The 27,533-nt window shown below is 42.6% G+C and overlaps 1 protein-coding gene across 7 annotated transcripts in view; it reads right to left on the bottom strand.

Moving 5' to 3' along the window:
* The window catches only part of FLT1 (fms related receptor tyrosine kinase 1), a 197,680-nt gene that overhangs the window by 149,561 nt on the left and 20,586 nt on the right, over window positions 1-27,533 (bottom strand). For 5 of the 7 annotated variants that reach the window (XR_014071093.1, XR_014071092.1, XM_081549343.1 and 2 more), the window contains exons 2-3: window positions 16,380-16,476; window positions 15,248-15,480 (exon numbers count right to left, since the gene is read on the bottom strand). Coding sequence is in view for 3 of the 7 variants with exons in the window: in XM_081549343.1 (XP_081405469.1) it covers window positions 15,248-15,480; window positions 16,380-16,476 (330 nt within the window). In the remaining 4 variants the exon portion in view is untranslated. Of the gene's footprint in view, window positions 1-260; window positions 325-15,247; window positions 15,481-16,379; window positions 16,477-27,533 lie in introns of those variants that run through there. The other 2 variants (XM_081549345.1, XM_081549344.1) reach the window with 1 other exon arrangement.

The following is a 27,533-nucleotide window of genomic DNA, read 5'->3' as shown; positions in this document are numbered from 1 at the left end:
AATAAAGGAGAAAGGGAAGAAGGAAGCAAGCAGCTCTGATTGGCAACTACCATTCTTTCTTCTACTGCCAAGATTTGGGGCCATGTCCCAAATCCTATTATTCCCAGCTCTGCCTCTGAATCGGAAGATTATAAAACTGTTAGGGGACTTGTGTGATACCCTAACACTGCCTCTTATGTTACGGAAGCGGGAGCTGGGTCCCAGAGACGAGGAAAGACCTTCCCACAAGCACAGGAATAGCACGAATGGCTGAGCCAGACCTGAATCCAGGTGTCCTGGTCCTAGACCATCCTCTCTGCATCAAACAAAATCCAGCCCTGACTCTCGGAATGACTTAGGAGTGACAGTTAAACCTTCAAATACCCAACAGGTGGGACAGAAGGAAGGAAGGGTGGAGGGAAGGAAAGACGGCCCAGGGACATGGGGTCTTCTGGCAGGATATCAGAAATATGAAAGGACAGACTGATAAGACATTCCTACTGTGAACATCAAGCTCGAGTCACCGGTCCCCCTGCTTAGCTCTCTCTGCTACAAGGTGCTGGGGACATTTCAGGGTCTCTGTCATTACCACCTCAGGGCCAAGAGCTGTCCAACCAGATCAAGTTCTATCTTACGGAGCCTAGAGATGAAAGTCCTTCCAGGGGACAGTAATCCTTTAGTGCAACGGGTGTTTGGTCCCTGGGACACGGGTTCTCCCTGAGGGCAGCGACCCTCTCAGTAGAACATCCCCTCCAGGGTCTTGCACTGTCGGCGCTGGGGGCCAGGGTCCTGTTTAGGTCGGGCACAGCCACCCTGTGACTCTCTGAGGCTTAGTTCCCTCTAGAAAACGCGACAGGCATCTTCCTGTCCCCAAACCTGTGATGTGTTTGTTATGCATGCATGTGAAATGTTCACGTGGGGAGTAGCACCCTGACATCTCCTGGGGGGGGACTGGGCGGGGAGGAGGAGGGAGACGGATGCAAGGCCACAGGGGTGGTAGCAGTTGAGAGCATGGGGCCAGGTCTGGAGGGGGCAGTCCTTGGTCGCTGCAGCCAGCGTTGCCAAGTGGGAATACAGGCCAGCACAGCTAGAGTTCCAGTTTTTCAAGATAAGTAGGAAATCAGATTTTTATGTGAACTCCTCCAGTTATTAAACTTTGGCAGCCAAAAGCACTGCGCCTGCCAGTCAAAACGTATATCAGCAGCATTTGACCTGAACACTTCCTGGTCTGCAAGCCAGCACTGCCCCCCACTCTCCACCCCACTCCGTTCTGTCCTGCACACAAACCTCCAAGGGGGGTGAGGGGAAGCCCAGCAAGAACATACCGGCAAGGGAAGGGCCTTGAGTTTATCAGATCTGGGTCGCAAGTTTGACTTGGGACTTACATGCAGTATGTGACCTTGAGCACGGTATTAAATTTCTCCAACTTTCCTGTCCAAGAAGACTGACAAGGGAATTTATCCCACTGGATTTCAAGGATGAAATATGATTTATGGTAATGAACCTCAGCCAGATATCGATAAAGGATAGAGACGCACACTCAGTACGACTCAAGTGTCAACAGTGGGAAGGCCCTGGGGTGTCATCTTGTCCAGTCCCACCAAGTGAGCACCTGTGCTGTGTTTGAATACCTGGACACACAGGGAACTCACCACTTTCCAAGAGAGGTCACTCCACTGCCAGAGAGCTTTAGATGTTAGAGAGTGTTTGCTTACATCAAGATGAAATCTGCCTGTCTTGACTTCTTTCATTCTTAAATAGTAGCTGTACCATCAGGGCTTATAAAGATGAAGTTTGATCTCTTTGCCTCAGAGAAACACTTTGAAGGAGATATTTTCACACCCAGTTCTTTACTTTTCAAAACATTTCTGTTCCTTTTGTTGTTCTTTGCCAGTGAACAATAACAAAACTGTCAGATTACTTAATGCTTACAACTGGGTGGGGCAGGTACCCATTTGACAGATGAGGAAAATGAAGTATGGGGGCGGGATTATAGAATTTACTTGTAATTCCTGTCTTCATTGTTCCTCTTGAAATGTAAATTAAATGGTAAGACCCGGCAAACCTAGAGAGGGTATTAAAAAGCAGAGATATCACTTTGCCAACAAAGGTCTGTATAGTCAACGTTATGGTTTTTCCAGTACACCCATACAGGTTCTTTACCACTAGCACCACCTTGGAAGCCCATAAATACATGCTGCTGCTGCTGCTAAGTCACTTCAGTCGTGTCCGACTCCGTGCGACCCCATAGACAGCAGCCCACCAGGCTCCCCCATCCCTGGGATTCTCCAGGCAAGAACACTGGAGTGGGTTCCATTTCCTTCTCCAATGCATGAAAGTGAAAGTGAAGTCGCTGAGTAGTGTCCGACTTGTAGCAACCCCATGGACTGCAGCCTACCAGGCTCCTCTGTCCATGGGATTTTCCAGGCAAGAGACATTCCATCAAATTTGAATTTCAGATAAACAACAAATAAGTTTATAAATAAAAAATTTTAACTATGTCCTAAATATTGCCATGGGCTTCCCTTCTGACTCAGTTGGTAAAGAATCTGCCTGCAATGCAGGAGACCCGGGTTTGATCCCTGGGTTGGGAAATACCCTAGAGAAGGAAATGGCAACCCACTCCAGTATTCTTGCCTGGAGAATCCCATGGACAGAGGAGCCTGGCGGACTACAGTCTGTGGGGTCGCAAGAGTTGGACACGACTTACGACTAAATTACCACCATGGTGTTTCCAGTAGTCATGTACGGATGTGAGAGTTGGACCATAAAAAAGGCTGAGAGCCAAAGAATTGATGTTTTTGAATTGTGGTGTTGGAGAAGACCCTTGAGAGTCTCTTGGACAGCAAGGAGATCAAACCAGACAATCCTAAAGGAATTCAACCCTGAATATTCACTGGAAGGACTGATGCTGAAGCTCCAATACTTTGGCCACCTGATGCAAAGAGCCAGAAAAGACTATGATGCTGGGAAAAACTGAAGGCAGAAGGAGGAGGGGGCAACAGAGGATGAGATGACTGGATGGGCATCTCCGACTCAATGGACATGAGTTTGAGCAAACTCCGGAGATGATGGACAGGGGAGCCTGGTATGCTGCAGTCCATGGGGTCGCAAAGGGTTAGACATGGCTGAGTGACTAAACAAGCCCTGGCACCACCCTCACCCTGAACCCCATCCACCTATTAATGGTGTTCAAGGTTGGGTTCTTGGCTAAACACGGAGTTAACTAAAAACCTGAAGTCTTTCTCACATATGCTGTCTCAGCTACTTCCTTCCCCATAGTCCTAGGGCGGTCAGCTGGCTTTGCCAGCCAAATACAAGTCCTTTACACTTATTCCTGTCAGATCTCATTTGGTTAATCCCAGGTCACAGTTCTGGTCAGTTGGATATTTTTGGGATGGTGATTCTGTCACGTGACATGTGTGTTTTTGCCCTCAATGTGGCTCTTTTGTTCTGTGTGCCCTGCATTTCCTCATCAATACCCAGGAGGACCAGTGAGACCATTATAAATTTTAAAACTCCATGTTTCTTTCATTTAGCAAACATCTCTGAGCACCTCCTCTCTGGCATACCCGGGCTGGAGCCATCAGAGTGAGTAAGACAGTCACTCCTGGTCCTCACAGAGCTGGTGAGATGAGTCCTATGTGAGGGGAGGGCAAACCTAGTTTGGGGGAGCCTGAGGAGCTTCCCAGGATGGGTGATGTTTAACTGGAGACCTGAAAGATGAGTGTAAGAATGCTGGTGCCATCTCTGGTGGAGCATCACTCATCCACGCCCCTCTTATTGCTGTCTTCCCATAGGGCTTAGCAATAGGGTTGGTTGTAACCTGTTTTATTTGCATCACTAATTGCTGCCCTTGCAATCTGAGAGGATTATCTTTGTAGTTTCTATTCTGCCCAGCTCAGTGCCTTTCACCACAGCAATTACGACTGATTATGGCTCAGACGGTAAAGAATCCACCGGCAACGCGGGAGACCTGGGTTCAGTCCCCGGGTCGGGAATATCCCCTGGAGGAGGGCATGGCAACCTACTCCAGTATTCTTTTGTTTGTTTGTTTGTTTGTTTGTTTTTTCAGTATTCTTGCCTAGAGAATCCCCACAGACAGAGGAGCCTGGCGGGCTGCAGTTCATGGGGTAGCAAAGAGTCGGACACAACTGAGCGGCTAACACTTTCACTGTCTTTTCCTCTAGTGCTACCTGGGAAGCCTCATATATATACACTACTCTATATAAGGGCTTCCCTGATAACTCAGTTGGTAAAGAATCTGCCTGCAATGCAGGAGACCTGGGTTTGATCCCTGGGTTGGGAAGATCCCCTGGAGAAGCAAATAACTACCCACTCCAGTATTCTGGCCTGGAGAATTCCATGGACTGTATAGTCCATGGGGTCACAAAGAGTCAGACACGATTGAGCGACATTCACTTTCACTTTCACTCTATATAAAATAGACAATAAGAATCAACTGTATACCACAAGGAACTCTACTAAATATTCTATAATAATCTAAATGGGAAAAGAATTTGAAAAAAAAATAGTTCCTCAGAAAGCTAAAAATAGAATTACCAAGTGATACAGCAATCCTTGGGGTCACAAAGAGTTGGACACAACTGAGTGACTAAGCAGGCACATACCACATACCATATACTACTAGGAGTAGTATATGCCTACTCCTAGGCATATACCCATACACAACTCTAATCCACAAAGATACATGCACCTTCACGTACATAGTAGCACTATTCACAATAGCCAAGGCATGGAAACAACCTAAATGTCCATCAACAGATGAATGGATAAAGAAGATGTGGTACATATATACAATGGACTTACTACTCATCCATAAAAAAGAATAAAATAATGCCATTTGCAGCAACATGGATGCAACTAGAGATTATCATACTAAGTGAAGTAAGTCAGAAAGAGAGACAAATACCATATGATAGCACTTATATGCAAAATGTAATACATGACACAAATGAACCTATCTATAAAATAGAAACAGACTCACAGACATAGAGAACAGACTGGTGGTTGCCAAGGGTGAGAGGGGAAGGGAGAGGGATGGACTGGAAGTTTGGGGTTGGTAGATGCAAACTATTACATTAAGAATGGATGAACAACAAAGTCCTCCTGCATAGCACAGGAACTATATCCAGTCTCCTGGAATAAACCATAACAGAAAAGAATAAAAAAAAAAATAATGTAGGTATTTGTATAACTGAGTGACTCTGCTGTACAGGAGAGACTGGCACAACATTGTAAATCAATTGTACATCAATAAAAAAAATTTTTTTAAGAAAAAATATATGAATATGTATAAATGAATCACTTGTCTGTACACTTGAAATGAACAACATTGTAAATCAACTATGCTCCAATATAAATAAGATAAATAATGAATATAGTATGTTAATTGGTATTTGATGAAAGAAGGAGGGGTGGTGCATTGCATTAGTAATAGCACAGTTAGCCATGATGACCGCCAACGCAACCCAGCAAAAATGCCTCAGATGACAAAACAATGGATCTTTCAAACAGTAAAGGAAAACTAAGGAGTGTCTGAATTGCCAGGACCACCAAGATCATAACAGGGTACCTCCTTGTCTCCAGGCGGGGTGGCATTTCATTGCCATTGTTAAAGAAAATTATGAAATCTCAGAAACTTGAAGCCTTTTCAGCTTGAGGGGATTTCTCTTGGAAAAAGTCCCTTGCTCACTTTTCTTAAAGAAATTACATGAAGGACATTTTTCAAATCCTTAAAAACCATAAAGTTTTGATGGACTGTGCTCCACCCCTCGTTTGTAGGGGAAACATGAGAGGATATGGTCCATTTTACAGGATTTTTATTTAGACTTCACTGCCATCTTGAGATTTCATAATTCCACTTCAATCACTAATTTTTCCAAGTCTTATCCAAGTGGCTCAGTCAAGAGAATGCTCATTCTGATTACTTTTAAGCATTTATGTAGTTGTACTCAATGCCTGGTGACACGCAACGCTGTTATTGCGAGCAAAGCTTAGCTGTGTGGTTCCTAAGACCTGGTATGCCCCGTTTTTCTGGTATGGAGCCTAGTGAGTGTCAGGAAATGCTCTTTCTCTGAAAGAAGGACCCTAACTTTTTAATTGACAGGTACCACCAAGAGCTAGGCCTTACCTGGTGGGCCAGCAGTAAAGAGTCTGCCTGCCAATGCAGGTGACCCAGGTGGGGAGGATCCTTTGGAGAAGGGAATGGCCACCCACTCCAGTATTCTTGCCTGGAGAATCCCATGGACAGAGGAGCCTGGCGGGCTACAGTTCAAAGGTTCGCAAAAAGTCAGACATGACTGAGCGACCGAGCACATACGCACCAAGAGCTAAAAATGAAATTCCTAGGAACATGCTGAGTGAACACAGGACTCAGGGCAAGGGCTCCGGAAAGAAGATGTGACACCGCTGACTTCCAACAAAGCCACAAGTGGCTTCTGTCCCAATCATTTGTCAGTGTCTCCCAGAGTCAAAGCCCCTTGGCATCTAATAACAATAGTGTCTCTAGAAGGGAAATGTGAAATGGTAGGGCTTAATGAGATCAAGAATGTCTTCCATCAACTTTTCACGTAGCTGGAAGGAGAGTGGGTAAGAGTTAAGTTACTCTAAACTCTCGCCATGTGGTCCTAATCAGCTGTCCCCCGTGATGGATTGAACAGATAATCTCCTTCAAGCCTCAGCCTTACAGGGAGCACAGCGCCAGGCTGTAGGGGGAGGGGTCTGGTCCCCAGGGAAAACTCCAACCAGCAATGTCATCAGAGTCTATTTAAAATCTTAGCCCGGTCTGTTTCTTCTTTTTCACCACTTCATCAAAATGAGAAAAAAAAAAAATCCAGGAAAACCTGACTTTGTTCTAGATTTTTGGTGAAGCTATATACAAAGGCAAGCCAGGAAATACCTAGGAATTTTTTTAAAGATTTTTTTTGGTGTGGACTTTTTATTGAATTTGTTACAGTAATGCTTCTGTTTTTTATGTTTTGGTTTTTTTAGTTGGGAGGCATATGGGATCTTAGGTCCCCAGCCAGGGATCGAACCTGCATCCCCTGCACTGGTAGGAGAAGTCCTAACTCCTGGACTGCCAGGGAAGTTCCCTCTAGGAATTCTTTACAGGGGATGGTTCGGAGTAGAATTCTGCTAATGCAAGTCAGCCTCAGGCTGATGCTGTTTTAGGAAACCAGCCGGGGGTCTCTGGGCGAGTAATCCAGAGGCTGAGTCCAAACTCTGTTCACCCCAACATGTTCCTCCATCTCCTGGGCAAATACATCAGGCAATGATGTGAGAAGGATGGCAGACACGACCATCACCTGACTCGTTTGCACTGGCTGCTTCCTGGGGCACAAGGTGTCTAGCACACTTTCTTCTCAATACCTGTGGGCTCAAGAACCATCAGTCTTAGCCCCTGAGACGGAAACTTTGGGAACCCCTTTTAGCATTCATGCTAGAATAGACAGAGGTTCCGAAAAGTAAGTGGAAGAAGCCATGCATTGAGTAAGGCTAGAGATGGAGTGAGTAAGGGGGGCGAGGCGAGCAGCTCTATGGGTAGGCAGCGGGAGGGGTGATGTGTACCTGCTGAAAACTGACTGTGAAAACCAGACAAGACCCTGGACAGTAACTAAGCAATAACAGATAATGTCATGAATTTGGTAAAGCAATCCAGACCTAAAGAACTCAGCCGACCTGTGGTTAAGTGGTCTTTTTTTTTTTTTTTGTAAGTTGATTTCTTAAGTTTTTTTTTTTTTTCTTGCTACAAAATGTCAACTGTTTTAAGTACTGAGAGGGACCTTTTGGTTTGGGCTGGTGGGCTGACACACTTGGTGCATCCCCAGTTTGGAAATGTCATCACCAGCCAAGAAAAAGTGGAAGTGGAGTAAATCTGGAGAAAAGTAGAAGTGGACTCTGAGTAAATCTGGAAGAGAAAGTGGAAGCCAACTCTGAGTAAGTCTGCAGATTGCTACTCTTTTACTCAACGTTCCTGCTTGGTTTTTTTCGCGGTTGTTTCATGGTCATGCTAACTGGACTTGCCTGCACTGTGGCCAGCTGGGCAACAAACTTCCACTGCTCAGCCATCATCCGGCTAAGCAGTGCCACCCCAGCACCCTGTGTATGCTTCAAGGGGCACCAGACCAGGCAGGAGTCCAGGGGAGACGGTGTCGGGGCAGAATGATCCACAGAACCTCAGTAAGTCCTACCAGGGGGTGAGGGTGGGAGGCTCAGTCAGGACTCTTGTAGGCATCCTCTTCACTCTCTGGAAAGCCTCATTTTTGGACAACAGCTATTATCTCACAAAGTTACACCTGTGCATTTTAAAATCCTCACTAATCTATAGAAGTCATAGTCCTAGAGAGGGACTCCTAGAGGGGCCTAGCTGTTGCTGCTGCTGCTGCTGCTAAGTCGCTTCAGTCGTGTCCGACTCTGTGCGACCCCATAGACGGCAGCCACCAGGCTCCTCCGTCCCTGAGGGGCCTCTAAAACCCTAAGATGCCAGAACTTTGCTGATGCCTCCCCCAGAACGAACAACAGGGCCCTGCAGGCAGCAGGTGTGTGATCCACGTCCACAGACAAACGCCACCTGTGGACCTCACCTCCTGAGTCACACCCACTTTGTCTCAGGAACGTGGTGAGTGTGTGCTGCACACAGGCACCCACCAGGGTGGGAGCCACGTCAACTAGAGGAGAGGGATTATTTTCACCACCACGTTCTCTGGCTCATGAGTGATGAGCCCAAACCGCCCCGGTGCTCACAATGGGAGTTGTTCTCCCAAATACAAAGCATAGAGAGGACCCCTCCACATCTGTTAAAATTTTAGTAAGTCTACCTTACTTAATCAGACTGAAACTTTTAAACTTATTGTGCTGAGTTCCACAATAAGAAGCACTTTCCACATCAGACCCCAAAACACACACACTCACATGTATTTTACATTTATGTGGGTATCGTATATGTGTGTGTGTATGTTTGGGAAACAAGTTTTATTTTTTAAAAAGTTTCAGTAAACAATACTTACCCTTACTTTTTGCAATAAACTTAGATAGTTTCCATTTACTCTGCTTTATTTTTTTAAATGCTGATAACAACTCACTAATTTTTTTTTTTTTTTTTTTTGCCATGCTGCACAGCATGAAGGATCTTAGTTCCCTGACCAGGGAGCAAACCCATGCTCCCTTCAGTGGAACTGTGGAGGCTTCACCACTGGACTGCCGGAGAAGTCCCACAACCCACTAATTTGATTCCATGGCCCATTAACAGTTGGGGTTTTTAAGAGCCCTGCTCATCTTAGTAAACAGAAGTGTCTCTTCACCTTGTGGTGTGAGCTGGAATACAGTGGTGACAGAGGGTGTGTGTGGACAGTGACAACAGGTTCTGACTCCATCAGGTAACAACCCAAAGCTCTCCGGGACTGGGGTCTGGTTCTCTAAGGCTGATCACGTAGAAAAACAGCCTGAAACCAGTGTAACCTATCATTCCTCAAGAGAAAAATACTGAGTTTGAAATTTAAAAGAATGTAGTCACTGCATCATCTCTATTCCCAAAGACAAAAACAACCACTGGTCCACAGTTTGCAGTCAGTAACTGAATCTCCCAGCGTATTGTAAACAGTCTTAACCTTGAGGTCTGACCTAGATCCTCTTCCTGGCTAGTCATTTCATTCGCTTTGTCTTGAGCAGATCACAGCAGCTGATTTCTCATACATAAAATGGAAGAAATAACACCAATGTGATTTATCTCAGAATTATGCAAAAGCTCTTGAGGGAAACTGGAAGTGCTGTATAAGCGATTATGTTGAATCTGTCTTAGAGTGTCTGTACCTTTAGTGTTGAATATTCGTATTTGTTTGAGGGTCCATAGCCATGCAGAGCTTTTTCCCACTAAATACATTTACGTGAAGGCACAGCGATCATTCTCCCCCTGGATATTTGGGATATTAGAGTTTCTACCACTTTTCAGTTATATACCCAGTGCATCTGATCATTTTTCCACCTGAAATGAAGCTGCTAGGTAAATCTCATTCATTTGATACATAAAGAAGAACCAAAGACAGGAAAATCTGTTGTGAAAATGCTCCAAACCATGTACTTTAATAGACATAGACAGAAAAACAATCAAGTAGAGAGAAGCAGAAGAAAAGAGGTGAGTTTCTTTTACAGGGAAGAACTAGAAGATATCCACTCAACCACAGCACACAGGTCCCTGTTCCTCTTTGCCTCTTCAACTATAATTCTTCAAGAGAAGATAATATACTTCAAGAGCCCTGAAAATCTTGGGCCTGGAGAGGGGAGGGGTTTAGGCTGATTTCAAAGCGTGGGGAACTCAATATGCTAAGTTCAAGGTCTTCTAACCAAATTGGAGACACTGACCAAGTATTGAATACTTTGGAGATGCCATTAAAATCTCGTCTGGTCAGTTTCCCTATTTTACTGTCACAACTCAATATATTACAATACTAATTGCAATGAAATCCTCGAACTTAGAAAAGACAGATCTGGAGCCAATTTCTTGTGTGTACCAGAGTTAGAAAAGAAATGCAAATATGCTCCTTTTTCTCTGCCAGAGGGGTGACCACCAACCACCTAAGTCGCCCTGGCGTGTGTGTGTGTGTGTGCGTGCGAGTGTGCATGCATGTGCAAGTAGTCCTAGCATGTGTGTGTGTGTGTGTGCACGCACACACTAATGCATGCTCAGTCATATCTGACTCTTTGTGACCTCATGGACTGTAGCCCACCAGGCTCCTCTGTCCATGGAATTCTCCAGGCAAGAATACTTGAGTGGGTTGCCATTTCCTTCTCCAGGGGATCTTTCCAACCCAGGGATCGGACCTGTGTTTCCTGCATTAGCAGGCAGATTTTTTTTACCACTGAGCCACTTGGGAAGCCCAACCCTGGCATGACCATTCAGCTAACATCTTATTTTTTTTTAATTAGCAAAACAGTGTGGAGTACTTTAGACTTTTCTTTATGACCCAGATTTTTGTAGCTATAATTGCTGAGGGGTTCCATTCATTTTCTCAAAAGCAATTTTTTGAAAAAACATATAGCATTTTTCAGCCACTCTCATTCAACAGTCATCTGTTAGGATCAAGCCAAGGGTGTAATGGGAGAGGATGTCAATTAGCATCAGTGTAAGATAGTGAGAAAAAGCTCTCCTTGGCTGTGGGACCAGGGCCACTTGCCCCAGTGCCTCTACAGATTTCAAGGGTCACCATCTCTCCTCCCTTCCACCATGACCCACCAGCTCACCAAGGTGGACTGAATACCCCCAGTCCATCGCCTTCTCTCCTTTCCCACAGTATGATGACAGTGACCTTGGCCCCAGCCCCTGCCTTCTGTTCCTGTCTTATCTTGCCCTCTCTGATCTCCTCCTGCCACTGAGAATCTGACCACCTTACTCTGCTGCTAACACTTTTCCATCACTCCCCATGTAGCCTCATGTGAAGTGGATTTTAGGACCTTTGCTTGTATAATAAAATGAAGAGAAGAAAACCTCATAGGATTATTGTAAGAATTAGACAGTATAATGGAAACAAAACCATTTGTTTAAATAAAGTGAAACCACAAATGTAAGAAGACATTATATGAAAGGGAATTTAAGTAAATTAGCTAACTAAAATTACTCAAGTAATTAAATTGATTTTAATGCATTATGTTAGAGGTATGATGGATTTATACAAGCTGTAATGTTAAAGTGGTGATATTGATTTTCCTTACATTACACATACAATATCAGATGTTATGGCCAAATCAGTGCCCAGGTGGGAAGCGTCTAAATAATAGTTTTGCTTATAATCCATATATGGCACTTGACATTATGTAGACAAAGCTATGCAGTCCTGATTCTTCCTCTCAGAACCCTATTAGACCACAAATCTATACCTTTTCAAAAGATGTGTCTAATAGTGTTTCTCATCGTTATAGAAAACCAAAACAAAATGCCAACACATCTGCAGATGCTTACAGGGGGCAGAAATCGTCCAATCACATGTACTGGAGTAAATATTTAACAACAAATAAGTTATAACCAGCTGATATCTAGTAAGTAATCACAGTTGTGTGTGTGTTAGGAACCAATTGGAGTTACTAGTCCCAGGGACAATCCTGAGTCTCCAGAGACAAGTTTTGTGCCCCTGAACAAAATTAAACCTGTAATGTTGTAAATATCAATAAAAATGGAAGCCTAAGGCCAAATTTTCTCAGAAATAAAATTAGTAAGAGAATGCAAGTAGGAAATGCATAAAATGTTAGGCTACTTGGAAAAGTTATGACTGCTTAATGAATTACATCACAGCTAACTTGGGTTTGTGCTTCCGTGATAGCTCAGTTGGTAAAGAATCCGCCTGCAATGAGGGAGACCCTGGTTTGATCCCTGAGTCGGGAAGATCCACTGGAGAAGGGATAGGCTACCCACTACAGTATTCTGGCCTGGAGAATTTCATGGACTGTATAGTCCACGGGATTGCAAAGAGTTGGATACAACTGAGTGATTTTCACTCACTTCACTTCACTAACTTGGATTTTAGTAAAGTGTGATCATGAGACCAAAATTGTTCTACCAGGAAACAGAAAACAAAATCCATGTTACTATTCAGAGCAGTATAGTTACAGACACCCAGCAAGTGTTCCCTAAATATCTGTTCATCAAATCGATTAACAAAGAAGATTCAGGGGGTCTCCTATGGTTACTACTATTGACTCAAATATAATTTTTCTTACTAGTGCTATTTAAAAATAATGACTCCAAGATTTTCCCAATGAACACACAAAATACTCGTGATATTTCCAAGTAATGTCCTGTGAAACACAAACAGTACATTTTGTAGCCCTTCCCTCTCCAAGAATATGGTCTTTCGGATAGAGAATTTTCTTCTGTCCAACCAAATTGTGTGGGAGCTTTGAGATTCTGGGACTCGTAACTTTATGCTAATATTTGTGGACTTCTACCAGAAAGCAGACATCATACACACATGACACCGCCGCCAGTACTCACACCCCCAGCCTCACAACAGACAGCAATAATTAGTGATGGTGCTCTTGCCTACTTGGCCTAGAATTCATCCTCAATGTCAATTTCAACAGAGTATTCCACACAGCCCTGTTAATTGCTGTGTGTATTCATTTGACAAATATTACTGAGCTCTTGCTACGAGCCAGGCACTGTACCCGGGAGGCAGTTTGCAGATAAAAGTAATTAAGGCAGACATGGACTTTGCCCTCACAGGGTTCAGACTGACAATTGATTTGACACTCAGAGTGATGGTTATTTGCCAGATCTGCTCTGTTTGAAGTGGAGATAGTTCCAAACAGCTAAGTGTCTCTTCTATTTTCAAAGGGGATCGAAGCTGACAGTTTCTGCACCCCTACCTACTGGCTCCATAAATCATGAGATCTGCTAAGTAATGTAGGAGCTGGGTAATAACAGTGTTATTTCTTAGGGAGAAAAAAAACAGAGATGGTCTTCTTTTACTCATTTTAAGTATCTGATTTACAAGTCATGTTTTATGAGGAAGAACAAAGTGACAAGTCATCTTCCTTATTCCTTCCAGGGATCCATTTCTACTGTGGGTCCAATAAAGCCACAGGAGAAAGTTTCTTGAGAATTTTAGAATGAATGAATTTTGCTTCCACTTCCGCTACAGAGACAGGAACAGACGTGTTTTCTTTCCTCTGCAAGTAGCAGAAAGAACATAACCTACTCTGTGGAGCTAGGAAAAGCGATCAGATGGCTGAGCACGTGACATAGTCCACTGCCACTGGCACACTTTGTGTGTCTTCTCCTAATCCTGCCCTCCTGTCTCGCCCACCATCCTCTCTTCCATCTTGGGGAAGGTGGTTCTGCCTTCCCCAAGCAGAGCTCCCTGGCCTCCTTCCTCCTCTTATTTTTAAGAGGGCTGGTTGCATTCCTATGGTGGGGATTAGCTAGGAAGCTGGTGTCTCCTCCAGTTCTCCACCCACCCAGAAAAGTGCAAAATGTACAAACAGGAGTTCGGCGGAGCAGGAACAGAAGAGTGGCTCAGTCAAAGGGGGATATATGTATACACACAGCTGATTCACTTCTGTTGTACAGCAGAAACTAACGCAACAATGTAAAGCAATTATCCTCCAAAAAAAAAAAAAGCAGGCTGATAAGAGCTAAGATACTACTGCTAATATCATACTACTTACTGTTCTACTGTCTGTAAGACTAACCCTACATCTGGAAAATTACATAGTAGGCTCCGGTAAAACACTGTCTAATTGCCGTATTTAAAAAAAAAAAAGATTCCCACCAAAGCCTAAGTCTATGTAGATGCTGCCTTCAATGCAAAGATGCAGTTCTTTAACTCACTGGGAGGAAGATCCATGATGCTATTGACACTGACAGTTGGTTGTTTCCTTTTTTAACCCGAGTTTGTGTCTTGAAGTGCCTACTAATTTTGATTTATGCATTCTTAGAGCTCTCGCTCGAAGGCTAGAGTCTTGTGCAAGTTTTGGAAACTGGCTGGAACGAAACAAGGAAGGACAAAGGGACAAGTCATCTTCCTGATTCTTTCCAGGGATCCATTTCTCCTGTCACTTTATATTTCTTTGAGGATTTTACATTTCTTCCCTCTGAACATTATTTCATTTCTTCATTTGCCAAGGAGGGAAAAGCTTAAAAAAATTATACTACAAAAATCATAACCAGAAAATGATTCATTTTTGTCTTTTGCCCTTTGCAGTGACATGTGCCAGCTCTTATATCATACAATACTCGTTTTATGAATGTGAAATAATACTGTATCATGAACGGAATTAATTTTGTAACCTTCAAGCAACATTAGCAATACCACACTTAAGAATTTAGTCAAGAACAATGTTTTATAAGTTCAGCATATCAGAGAATGCAGTTATGTGAAAGGACAAAAAAATCTTGTATTCTACCTTGGGATTCTCAATTAAGAAATAGAACTAAAATCTTGCCATTCATTTATTCATACTGTGATGTGCCAGACAGTATTCTAGGAGACACGGAAATAGTGGTGAACAAAACAGGTAAGAGTTGCTCCCGTCAGGGAGCATGCAGTTGACCAACTGGTCCTTGAAAATTCTGGTTGAAACTGACACTCAAGAAACATATTAAAATGCACTCCACAAGTTTTGACAGCTAGGTAGAATCTCCTTCCTGGCCCATTTCATTCATACTCATGAGAAAAGCGCCCTTTCCATGGACCAGGTGGATTGATGACCCGCTGCACGGCTACAGAAAAGACAATGTGGAAAATGAAGGTCTTACCATTAATAAATATGTAGATGGTAGATTCTGCTTTCTTCTTCTTGGAAGCAGGTGTAGAGAGATACCTGCAGCTGTAGAAGCCAGTGTGATTTGCCTGAGCCGCCTTCAAGGTCAAAGTGCTGCAGAACTGCTTGACGTTCCTTCCACAGGAAGACTTAGTGATGTTAAGCTTCCAGCTTTGGTTTTCCTGGCTCACCGTTGCAGGCAGAGACCAGGCATGGGCAGCTTCTCCTCTGCAATCACAGAGGAGAAAACAAAACACCGTCAGGGCTGGGGCCAGTGCCAAAGCATTCATTACAAAGCACTATACTGAGGTCTTGGGCTTCCCTAACGGCTCAGATGGTAAAGAATCCACCTGCAATGCAGGAGACCTGGGTTCAATTCCTGGGTCAGGAAGATACCCTGGAAAAGGAAAACCCACTCCAGTATTCTTGCCTGCAGAATTCCATGGACAGAGGAGCCTGGTGGGCTACAGTCCATGGGATTGCAAAGAGTTGCAGACAACTGATTTTTATATAAATACTATATATATATATAGAGAGAGAGGTCTAAGTCCAGTCATCTGTTTTACAGAAGAATAACAGATTTAGAAAAACTTTTAAACAACTCAAAATGTTCTGCTGCTGCTGCTGCTAAGTCGCTTCAGTCGTGTCCGACTCTGTGCGACCACATAGACGGCAGCCCACCAGGCTCCGCCATCCCTGGGATTCTCCAGGCAAGAATACTGGAGTGGGTTGCCATTTCCTTCTTCGGTGCATGAAAGGGAAAAGTGAAAGTGAAGTCGCTCAGTCGTGTCCGACTCCCAGCGACCCCATGGACTGCAGCCTACCAGGCTCCTCCATCCATGGGATTTTCCAGGCAAGAGTACTGGAGTGGGGTGCCATTGCCTTCTCCATCAAAATGTTCAGGGCATCCCTTTCTCTGATTCCTCATGAGTGAGTAATTCTCTCCTGTAGATGATTGGATCACCCTCCATGGGAGGCTGGGTGCATGTGGTTTGCACTTGGCAGATGGCAGGAGACCATGGCTGTCTGCCTGTCTGCTCTGGGAGGCCCCCTTTCTACTCCCCTGGGGAAGGGTTTTGCCTTAGGAAGGACAAGCAGATGGTCCCCAAACCAACACAGTCACTCACCTGCATTTGAGAAACAGCGTCTCACCAGCTTGCATCACGTGCTGGGTGCCTTTTAAACTCAGTTTAGGACGTCTTAATTTTGAACCTGAACTAGATCCTGGAAAATAAAAGTTGAAATGTATTATTTATTTTTCAAAAAAACATTTGGCTGCTCCAGGTCTTAGTTGTGGCATGTGAACTCTCTAGCTTCAACATGTGGGATCTAGCTCCCTGATAAGGGACTGAACTCAGGTCTCCTAAATTTACAGCATGGAGTCTTAGCCACTGGCCTACCAGGGAAGTCCCTTGAAATGCATTTTTTGAAAATTGCCCTCTTGTCTTTTTCTTTTTTTCTCTTTTAAGTTAAACCCTTTAAGTTCCTTTTATGGAAAGCTATAAATTGCATATGCAAAAGAGTACATCTAATACAAATATATTTTATTTCACAAATTTTTGTAGTCTAAGACTTGCTTACAAATATTATATATCCTACTATGCCAAATAACCTAAAAATATTCAAAAGCCCATTAACATAGAACATTAATAAATTTAATCATGGTTCAAAAAAAGACCATATTAAGAATATACAGTAACTTATTAAAAGTATTCAGGATTAAATATCAATGTTATCCAAAGTATATTTCTAATATTGAACTAACAACATGAGTCATTTGGTTATACAGGCCTGTTTGATCTTTTTTCTGAATACTTTTCCTGGATTCTAGACATAGTTCACTCATTAATTGAGTCATGATATTTTGGGCAAGTCATTTCTCTTTCTGAACCGGTTTCCTCATGTGGAAAACTAATTATAGAATCAAAATCAGTTTTAGAAGCTACTTTGCTTATCTTACATAATCTCCAAGTTTCCTCTTTAGTGGAACAGAGAAGAGGGAACTGTCCGTTCCTACGTGACACTTGACAAGTATATTTTGTGGGAATCGTTGTGAGACCGTGAGATCAGCTATGAAAAAGTGCATTAAAGTCGACACATTTCCATACAACACGGTATCTCCATACAACACAATATCCCTTTACAACATGATGTCCCTTTACAGCACAACATCTCTATACAACACAATATCCATCCATGGGATCTGCTATGAGACCCTGGCCAAGTCACTTCTCTCCAGATCTCAGTTCTCTCATCTGTAAGGTGGGAGACCGGACTGGATGACTTTAGGTCTCTGTCCATTTCTGCCATCCCAGAGCCAGGCTTCTTTGAGCCATTGGTGCCATAGAAGCTGAAATTCTGCTGAAGCTCTTGTTGATTTATCAGGAGACACATCAATCAGGAGCTCTCTCCTCCTCCCCCACTCTCTCCTTCCTCTTTGCCCTTTTTTTACCAGCTTTTTCCTGGTAAAAGCAGGAGTTTGGGGCTCAGGATTAGCAGGGATAAAGGTCAGGGGGAGGTAGGTGGAATCTAGAAAAATGGTATAGATGATCTTATTTGCAAAACAGAAATAGAGATACAGATGTAGAGAACAAACATACGGACACCAAGAGAGGGAAAGGAGGGGGATGGATGAATTGGGAGATTGAGACTGACACATATGCACTGTTGATGCTATGTATAAAATAGATAAACTAATAAGGTCCTACTGTATAGCACGGGGAACTCTACTCAGTGCTCTGTGGTGACCTGAATGGAAAGGTAATCCAAAAAAGAAGGGATATATGTATACAGAGAACTGATTCACTTTGCTGTGCAGTAGAAACCAACACAACACTGTAAAGTCACTTTACTCCAATAAAAATTAATTTTTAAAAAATGGTCGGGGGAAGGAGAAAAGATATTCTCAGAGGGAGCGAAGTCATGTATGTGGAGCTGATCTTAGGGAATATTTTCACATAAAAAATCAGTTTCCAGCTATAAAACACAGGGAGCTCAGCTTGGAGCTCTGTGATGACCTAAAGGGGTGGGATGGGGGGAGGTGAGGGAGGCTCAAGCAGGAGGTGATATATGTATAATTATGGCTGATGTGCAATGTTGTATGACAGAAACCAACACAACATTGTAAAGCAATTTTCCTCCAATTAAAAAATAAATTAAAACAATAAAATAAATGATGTAAAAAAAAAAAAATAGGCTTCTAAAGTGGAATCCAAATCAGAAAATGGGATCTTGGACCACAGACCTGCACGTGTCAGGTTCCACGCAGAAGCCTAGCACGCTCCCTAGTGTTGCTCTCAGGCTCTAATAGTGCAAAGAAAACGAGACACGGTGACAGATCTGCACCGGAGGCTTCACAGCTCCATGGCCTGAAGGCGCGCCCTCGGCATTCCTGAACATGCTGTTTCCTGGTATCCTCAGGAGTGAATCGGAAAGCTGACAGGCACTGCGTGGGGACTTGGTTCTCTGTCACCTGAGTGGCAGGCATGTTGCCTGGCATGTGACAGATAGACACCCCTTGTCACTGATATCTAGCAGAATCACGCCCTCCCCCCACCAACTCCCATCAGAGAACGTTTGGCTGGGTATGTAACTACAGCAAAGATGTTAACATTATCTGCTTTCCTGGTGGTGCTCTTTAATTAAATATTTTAAAAGTCACTTTTTTAAAAAGATTATTTTTTGATGTGGACCATTTTTCAGTCTTTATTGAATTTGTTACAATGTTGTTTCTGTTTTATGTTTTGGTGTTTTGGCCGCGAGGCACGTGGAAGCTCCCTGACCGGGGATTGAACCTGCACGCCCTGCATTGGAAAGTGAAGTCTTAACCGCTGGACCTCTAGGGAGGTCCCCAAAGTCACTTTCATATACAATAGGCCCTGGTATTGAATTACAACTGGAACAAATGGCTCAGTACTGACTAGACTTAGGTTCAAATGACTACCATTGAGATCCAATTGGTCTATTAAATAACCTCACAGAACAGGCCAACGGATTCAGGTACCTAAAGAAAAATCTCGTACTTTCCTCACCTTTGAGTTTCCTGAGGCAACAAGTAGCTCAAAATCCGTGACCCAGGAGAACACTAGGTCTTTCTAAAGCCACAGCCAGCAATTGATAACGCCTACCCTGAAAAACACCCAGGCCAGGGCATGGAATGTTGGGGGTTTCATTGAGCAATTGTTCGTGGGTTGTAACAGGTCCACCCAAGCTTCCTGTGGAAAATTCTGGGCAATAGTGGTAGGTGTCTGTGGTTTATGTGCACATAGTGAGCTTTCCCATCCAGGAGCAGCCAAGGGGAAGACGCCTTCCTTCTCCTAGCAGGAGGTGAGTCTTCCTTTTTTTTCAGTTGCTATTTTGGTTTCCAAATTGTGTGACTCTTTGCTCTGTGAGCACCTAGAACAGCAGCACTCCTGACCCTTGTCAGAGAGAATCTTAAGCCTTAAAGAACCACCCAAATTCCAGCAGAGAGAAGTGTCATGCAGAGAAGATCCCTTAAAAAATATGCCCTCCGCTCGTCCCTCTCTGCTGCCCCCACTTCAGCCTCCAACCAAAAAACAAAACAAAACAACCAACCTGAGTGATTAGCTAAGACACTGGGAGAAAAACAGCATTATGGGAAAGTTTGGGGGGAGGGAAATGTTGATAGAAATATTTTGCTATAGAATTTGTCTCCACCGACATAATGAATTTTGTGCTTGGAACGAGGAAGCTAGAAAAAAGAAGGTGATTGAAAGAAAGGAAAGGAGAGGTATAAGAAAATGGTATTTCGAAGTAACTGGACAGTTTAGGACATCACATTCTTCAGTTAATAGGAAACTAGAATCTCATAAAGATGAACAGAGATGCCAAAACTACAGTTCAAAGGAAAACCGACAAGGGAAAAGTGAGACACTTCTTCCTCAACTGATGTGAAATTTCAATAGGCTTTAAAACATTGAAGCAGTTTAATGCCCTTACACCTACTTGTGTAATGAAATATTTAACTAATGTTTTTTGAGTATCTCTTGCATGTCAGACACTTTTCCCAACTCAATCATGATGTGTATAAGGGCATGAATATGCATATATTCCAAGATCCCACATCCCACATCCCACATCCCGCATCCCACATCCCACATCCCACATCCCACATCCCACATCTGCTCTGCTCATGAGTAGGTCAGAGTCACTTGTCCATTTCGAAATAAATCCACAGGATACTTCATTTCAAAGGATGGAGTGCTATGACTTTACAATGGTCCCCCATTGTGAGGCTCAGATGGGGATCAGGACTTTTCACTGTTTGCCAAGGTAGCCTAGAAGCCTGGTTTAAAAGTTATTGTCCCCTCAGAGAACTAGGTGGTCTGTGAACCATTGTTTTCATCAAAGTTAACGACAATAGAATCATGGGGGTCCAAGGGACCTCCTTATATCAGGAAAATAACTATTTAAATAAAACCAAACAGAAAACTCAAACAAAAAATGCAATCAACAACCTGAAAAGGCACTCCACTAAATGGGAGAAAATATTTGCAAATCATATATCTGCTAAGAGGTTAATATCCAAAATGTATATTTAAAAAACCCACACACAACTCAATAGGAGAAAACCAAACCAATTTTAAAAACGGGCAGAGGATCTGAATATTTTCCCCAAAGACAGATGATCAACACACAAAGATGCTCAACATCATGGATCATTAGGGAAATGCAAGTCAAACCACAATGAGCTATCACTTCACACACAGAATGACTATTATCAAAAAGACATGAAATAATAAGAATTGCAGAGAGGGTGGAGAAAAGGGGACCCTTGTGCACTGTTGATGGGAATGTAAACTGGTGCAGCCACTACAGAGAATAGAAAGAATATGTCTCAAAAAGTTAAAAATAGAACTATCATATGGTCCAGCAATTCCACTTCTAAATATTTATCTGAAGGAAATGAAAACACTAACTCGCAAAGACATGCATTCACATGTTAACTGTAGCATTATTAATAATAGTCAAGGCATGGAAGCAACCTGAGCATCCACTGATGGATGAATAAAGAAGATGAATGGGTCTATATACTCACTGGAATACTACCCAGCCATAAAAAAGAATGCAATCTTGTCATTTGATTCCATAAGGATGGAACTTGAGGCCATTATGCTAAGTGAAACAAGTCAGAGAAAGACAAATATGATATGATCTCACATGTGGAATCCAAAAAAAAATCAAAACAAAAACAAACTAAATGCAGACTGTGGAAACAGACTTTTATCACATGCTTCATTATCAGGAAAAACTAGTAAGGTCAAGCAGAGTGGGCTAATAGCATTAAAAAGCTGATATGTGTACATGATCTTACGTGACCACTGACACTTTGTATTGTCCTTGTTTGAATAGTTTCCCTCATTGTTTGTTCTGTGTTATCGGGTAGATAGAGAAGAGAACTTTATGGCCCTTAAACGAACACCCCTTCGTTCCCCACATGATGACCTCTGGGAGGAAGCCCACGCATAGACGGTCCTAAGATGCTGCCCTCTTTCCCACCTGTACTTCACTGGCAAGATGGGAAGCTTTCTTTGATCTCAGCGGGAAGAGTGAATAAAATTACAAGTAAATAAAAAGGCTTTATTTTGCAACCAAATCAAAGCCCAAATGACTGAGACTCTTTCTTCAAAACTCTTCAAAGCTACCATGACGGACACTGAAAGAGGGAACGCCGACCTCGGGTCATCATGAACCAGACAGCCTTGCCCGTCACTGTTAAGACTGGGAGATGGCTCTTACATAAAAAGTGGCCGAAAAGTATCTTTAGAATACCACTCTTTTTATTTATCTAAGTAATAATAGTGCTCTGATGGGTTAAATGTAACTTCTAGACAAGCTCCTTAGCCCCTCTTCCTTCCAGACACCCCCTTACCCCTACTATACTGAAATCAAAGGGTTGTTCTCTGTAAGAAAGGGGCCTTATTCAAACAGGAATCATGAAACAGCTATGTTTTTCCATTTTTGATTGAGAATGTGAATCCTCCCAGCTCTACTACTAACGAGCTCTGTTATGGCCAAGAGCAAGTCGCTTTAAGCCTCAGATTCTTCATCAGCTCACAGAGGAGGCTGGAGTTAGATTCTGACAGCCCCTTTCGGCCTAAACAGCCAGTGATTTTGATATCCTCAGTAATTAATAACAATGTACAAGTTAGAAACCACATTTTAAAACATAACTACTGGAAAAACAAATAACCCATTTTAAAAATAGATAAAGGATCTGAATAGACATGTCATGTGCCAGTTAGCAGATGAAAAGACGCTGGAATTCATGAGGAAAATCCAAATCAAAACCACAGTGAAATACCAATTTCACACCCACTAGGATGCTTCAATTAGAAAAAAAAAGATAGTAAGAAGTGTTGATCAAGATATGGAGGAATAAGAGCCCTTGTATATTGCCTGGTAGGATTATGAAGTGATGCAGTTGTGTTGGAAAACAGATGGCAGTTCCTTAAAAGGTTAAACACAAGTTAAACCTATGACCCAGCAATTCCACTCTTAGGTATCTACCCAAGAACTTAAAACATATGTCCACTTAAAAACTTGTAAACAGATGTCCATAGCAGCATTACTCCTAATACCCAAAAAAGTGGAAACAACCCCAATGATGGATAGATAAACAAAATGCAGTCAATCCATACAACGAAACCATATTTGGCAATAAAAAAAATAAAGTACAGAGACATGCTACAACATAGATGACCCTAGAAAACACTGTGCTGGTGCATACAGAGCGAAGGCCTGGTGGGGACGCAGTGAGAAGGCAGCGGTCTGCAAGGCATAGACAGAGGTCTCAGGAGAAACCAAACCTGATGACACCTTGAGTTTAGACTTCGAGCTTCCAGAAGCATGAGAAAATCAATTCTCTTGTTTAAAAACCAGAACCACTATATTAAGTAAAAGAAGCCAGTTACAAATGGCCACATATTATTTGACTTCATGTACATCATATGTCCAGAACAGGCAAATCCATAAAGACAGAAGGTGGGTGTCAGGGGCTGGGGGAGAAGGGAACAGGAGTAACTAATATGGGAGATTCTTTTTGGGATGAAAACATCCTAATATTAGATAGTGGTAATGGTCATTCAACTCTGTGAATATACTAAAAATCACTGACTTACACAATTTACAACGGTTTGTTTTATGATATGTGAATTTTATCTCACTAACGCTGCTTTTGAATAACTGTGGTGCTGGAGGAGACTCTTGAGTCTCTTGGACAGAGAGGAGATCAAACCAGTCAGTCCTAAAGGAAATCAACTCTGAATGTTCATTGGAAGGACTGATGCTGAAGCTGAAGCTCCAATACTTTGGCCACCTGATGCGAAGACTCGACTCATTGGAAAAGACCCTGATGGGAAAGATTGAAGGCAAAAGAAGAGAGGGGCAGAGGATGAGATGATTAGACAGCACCACTGACTCAATGGACATGAATCTGAGCAAACCCCAGGAGATAGTGAAGGACAGGGAAGCCTGGCGTGCTGCAGTTCATGGGGTCGCTAAGAGGTGGACACGACTTAGCAAATAAACGACAACAACAACAAAAAAACAAAACATGACTGAAATAATCACAGAGTTAAGTTGAACACTGAGCTACATATTTGAACTTTTTTGCTACATATAACCTCATCAGTGTTAAATTTTGAACTTTTGTTTCTCCAACTTACAGCTTTAGAAGGCTAATTTTAGAGAAATAATTTTCCTTCTTGTTCAGTGACATCATTACTTATGTATTAGAAGATTTACAAACATACAGCAAAAAACACATTGCTTCCCCAAATTGCAATTCTTTAATGTTAATTTAAAATTGCTTCAAATTGCATATTTGGAATTTTAACTATTTAAATTGTAATTTTAACAAATTGAGTCACACAGAAAATTATGTCGCTAGAGCTCTTGGAAGAAATCTACTGGTATTTCCTTTTATAGTAAAATGACTGATTTCTAATGTATTTGTTTTTAATGCAAAGCTTCATATATCAGGCTCATTTCAAGTGAGATGCATCTGTCTTTGATTCTGCATACCACGTTTTCAATAGGACATAATCCTATGTGATAAATGACCTCTTTATCTAAATATGAATCCCCAAGTATCACGTTTCTAAAATTTGATGTTAAGATCATGAGCCTTTACCAAGGTTGTGTGAGGTTAATTAAACATAATTCATAATAAAAGAAGACTTTCTTTCCTCAAGATGTAGCTTATTAAAAGCTTAAGTCTCATAGACTAAATCTCACAGAATCTTTTTCGTTGGTGGCAGGGGTGGGAAAAAGGTGAAGAATGCAGTTGCAAATGAACCAAAATTTCCAGAAACTTCCAAAACTTTCATTTGAGATGCTAATGCCTTCAGGGCTCTAATAATTAATAAAAAAAAGTTAACTCTTGGTCTTAATTTCTGTGTCTTGCCTCTATTAAAGTATTTGTCAGATAATATGAGGAGTCCATCATAACTGATCACACTAGTTAGAATGACTCTTAAAGATTACACCACCGGGGTAGCAGATAGGCACTCTCACTACCGGAGGACATCATAAAGTACATCGTTCTGTCACCTCCAGCATGACGGGGAAAGACCAGAGGGCCCCTGGAGACTGCATCAAAATGGGAATGCTGTGGGAATTTGTACAACAGCAGCGTAACTCAAGTGAGTCCCACAGTGAGAAGCAATATTGGTTTTTTAAATGTTATTTTTCTCCCCAAACCAACTGGCCTTAAATCAAGGAAGGACCTAAAGAAATGAAAGGATGTTTATGTAAATGTGTGCACACACACACAGCCCACCTGCATGTATGCACACGCCTTTCTCTCTGGGAAGTTTGTGTTAGGTGCAGCGGGAGGTTGGTGTAGAAACGAGAGGGGTCATGGTGTGTGTAGCTACTGCACCTTCAGTCTTAGGCACATGGAACTCCTTTCATGCCAGGAGTCAGAAACTGACATGTGCTCAGCAACAGCCAAAGCTCTGACTCACTGCTGACTAATTCCTGGCGGAGATACGACTGTGACTTTTAGATGGACAAATACAGGATATTCTAGATTACAGTAACTGCGTTATTGATCTTCCGGGTCCACAAAAGGATGGAATGGTTAGGGAGCTGCTTCCAGCAATGATACACCTAATTGGTCGAAAGTCAGTAATCCCAGCGACTATTTTCTTTTTCATCTTCACATGAAACTATTTTATCACAGGGACCCATAAAAAAGAAATCACTGGCTTCTTGCTTTAGAGTTTCTGCTACCCAATGTTATCTCTAGATCATCAGATTTGAAATATAAACCATCTGATCTCCATGCCTTAATAGAAAATCTAAAAGTCATTTCTATAGCATTTATGTCTTGAAGTCAAGAGTAAAAAAAAGACAAGTGAAAAAAATCATTTCATTTCAGTAGTGACCACTGACTCAACCTTATACAGATGTTTATTTCAATAGTTCATTTTAAAGCTATCTTACAATTTAGGTTTTTAATTGTCAGTCAACAAAACCCATAAATAGCCTTCCAGCACAAGGCACAAAGCACCCCATAGTATTAGCCCCTGAGGTGGCCAAGGTCTTCATTCCATCCACACACAGCTGATGGACTTTACTCATTTTTCCCTAAACTCTATAAACGTTATTGAAAAGAAAAAAAATTCTGCGTGGTTTGAGACATTTACCCAAAGTCCTCCACTGACATGGACATTCCTACCGTCAATGTTTACGAGGGGCACATCTTCAGGGGTATCTCTCTGAGCTTTTTACTTGACACTGGCTTCTCGGAGGGTCATGGTTTAACAGGGCACGTTCATTTATCATCGGGCCTGTCACCGGCTACCATCAGGAGTCTACCCTCCCCGTGACCTGTACCCAGGCCAAGCTCCTTTTCATGTGACATCAGAGTTAATGAAGGTTGGTCAGTGAGAAATCTCCTGCCAGCCAAGGAGTTACCTTTCTTCCCCCAAAACGCTCTCCCACACTTATGTCCTTTCATCGAGTGAGCCCACACACTGCCTCCTCAGAGCTGTCTAACGAGATGTCACTTCCATTTACCATTCGATGGGAGTTATCTGAGAGGCCTGGAGCAAGGGTCAAGATCTGGTGGACAGGGCACGAGACACAGCTCGCAAAGCACTCAGAGAAGATGGTAGGCTTTCCTTTGCTTGCACAGAAGGAGAGGAACTGAACCAACACTCTTAACACCCTGAACATGCAGAGAGGAAGGTTTGAGCGGGGGAAGGGCTCAGCACAGCTGTTGCTCTACCAGCAGCAGGAAACACACTACATGTAAAGCAGGCAGCCTGGCGGCCTCTGCTCTTACCCAATGTCGCTGTTCAGAGGACTATGGGAAAACTGGTGATGACACCTCTCACAAAAGGCGCTTATAATCACCAGTCATATTATGCTATCATTCATGTCGATTTACAAGTTACTTCAGGCCAGGCTATATTAATTTTCAGGTTATAAACCCCTGAAAAACAGACTGCTCCGTAGAGGTGCAATTTCTTTTTCTGATGTACTAATTGTTAATTGGGGGATAACTGCTTTACCATATTGAGTTGGTTTCTGCCATTCATCAACATGAATCAGCCATAGGTATATATATATATGTCCTTTGCCTTTTGAACCTCCTTCCCATTCCTGTCCCACCCGTCTAGGTTGTTACAGAGCACCTGTCTGGACTGTCATACAGCAAATTCCCACTGGCTATTTTACATATGGTAATGTATGTTTCCATGCTACTCTATCCATTCATCCCACCCTCTCCTTCCCCTCTGTCTCCACAAATCTGTTCTCTGTCTGCATCTCCATTGCTGCCCTGCAAATGGGTTCATCAGCACCATCTTTCTGGATTCCATACATATGTGTTAATACATGGTATTTGTTTTTCTCTTTCTGACTTTCTCTACTCTGTACAATACGCTCTAGGTTCAGCCACCTCATTCAAACTCACTCAAATGTGTTCCATTTTATGGCTGAGTAATATTTCATTATATATATGTACCATAATTCAATAAACATTCATGTAATGTACAAATACTTGGCTTACTGGAAAAAACCAAGATTTTCTTGTTGTTCATCTTTCATCAAGTGGTGGATCCTGGAGCACGGGAAGCAAGTTGCATCATTAGGCATAGTTTTCATATTAATAAAAGGCCCTAATATTAGCCTTCTAACCTCTGAATGGTTTAGGGTTACAAGTTTCAGTTCAGCTAAAGGGTATCCTCCATATTACTCTTTTTAAACAAACAATTACTACTCTGGGAGCACAGGACAGCATGTACGCA

Source organism: Giraffa tippelskirchi, chromosome 12 (genome assembly GCF_054371585.1).
Source record: "Giraffa tippelskirchi isolate mGirTip1 chromosome 12, T2T-mGirTip1v1.2.pri, whole genome shotgun sequence".
NCBI classification, from domain to species: Eukaryota; Metazoa; Chordata; class Mammalia; order Artiodactyla; family Giraffidae; genus Giraffa; species Giraffa tippelskirchi.
The sequence above is the reverse complement of the archived record's forward strand: the minus strand, read 5'-3'. Positions and strand labels throughout refer to the sequence as shown.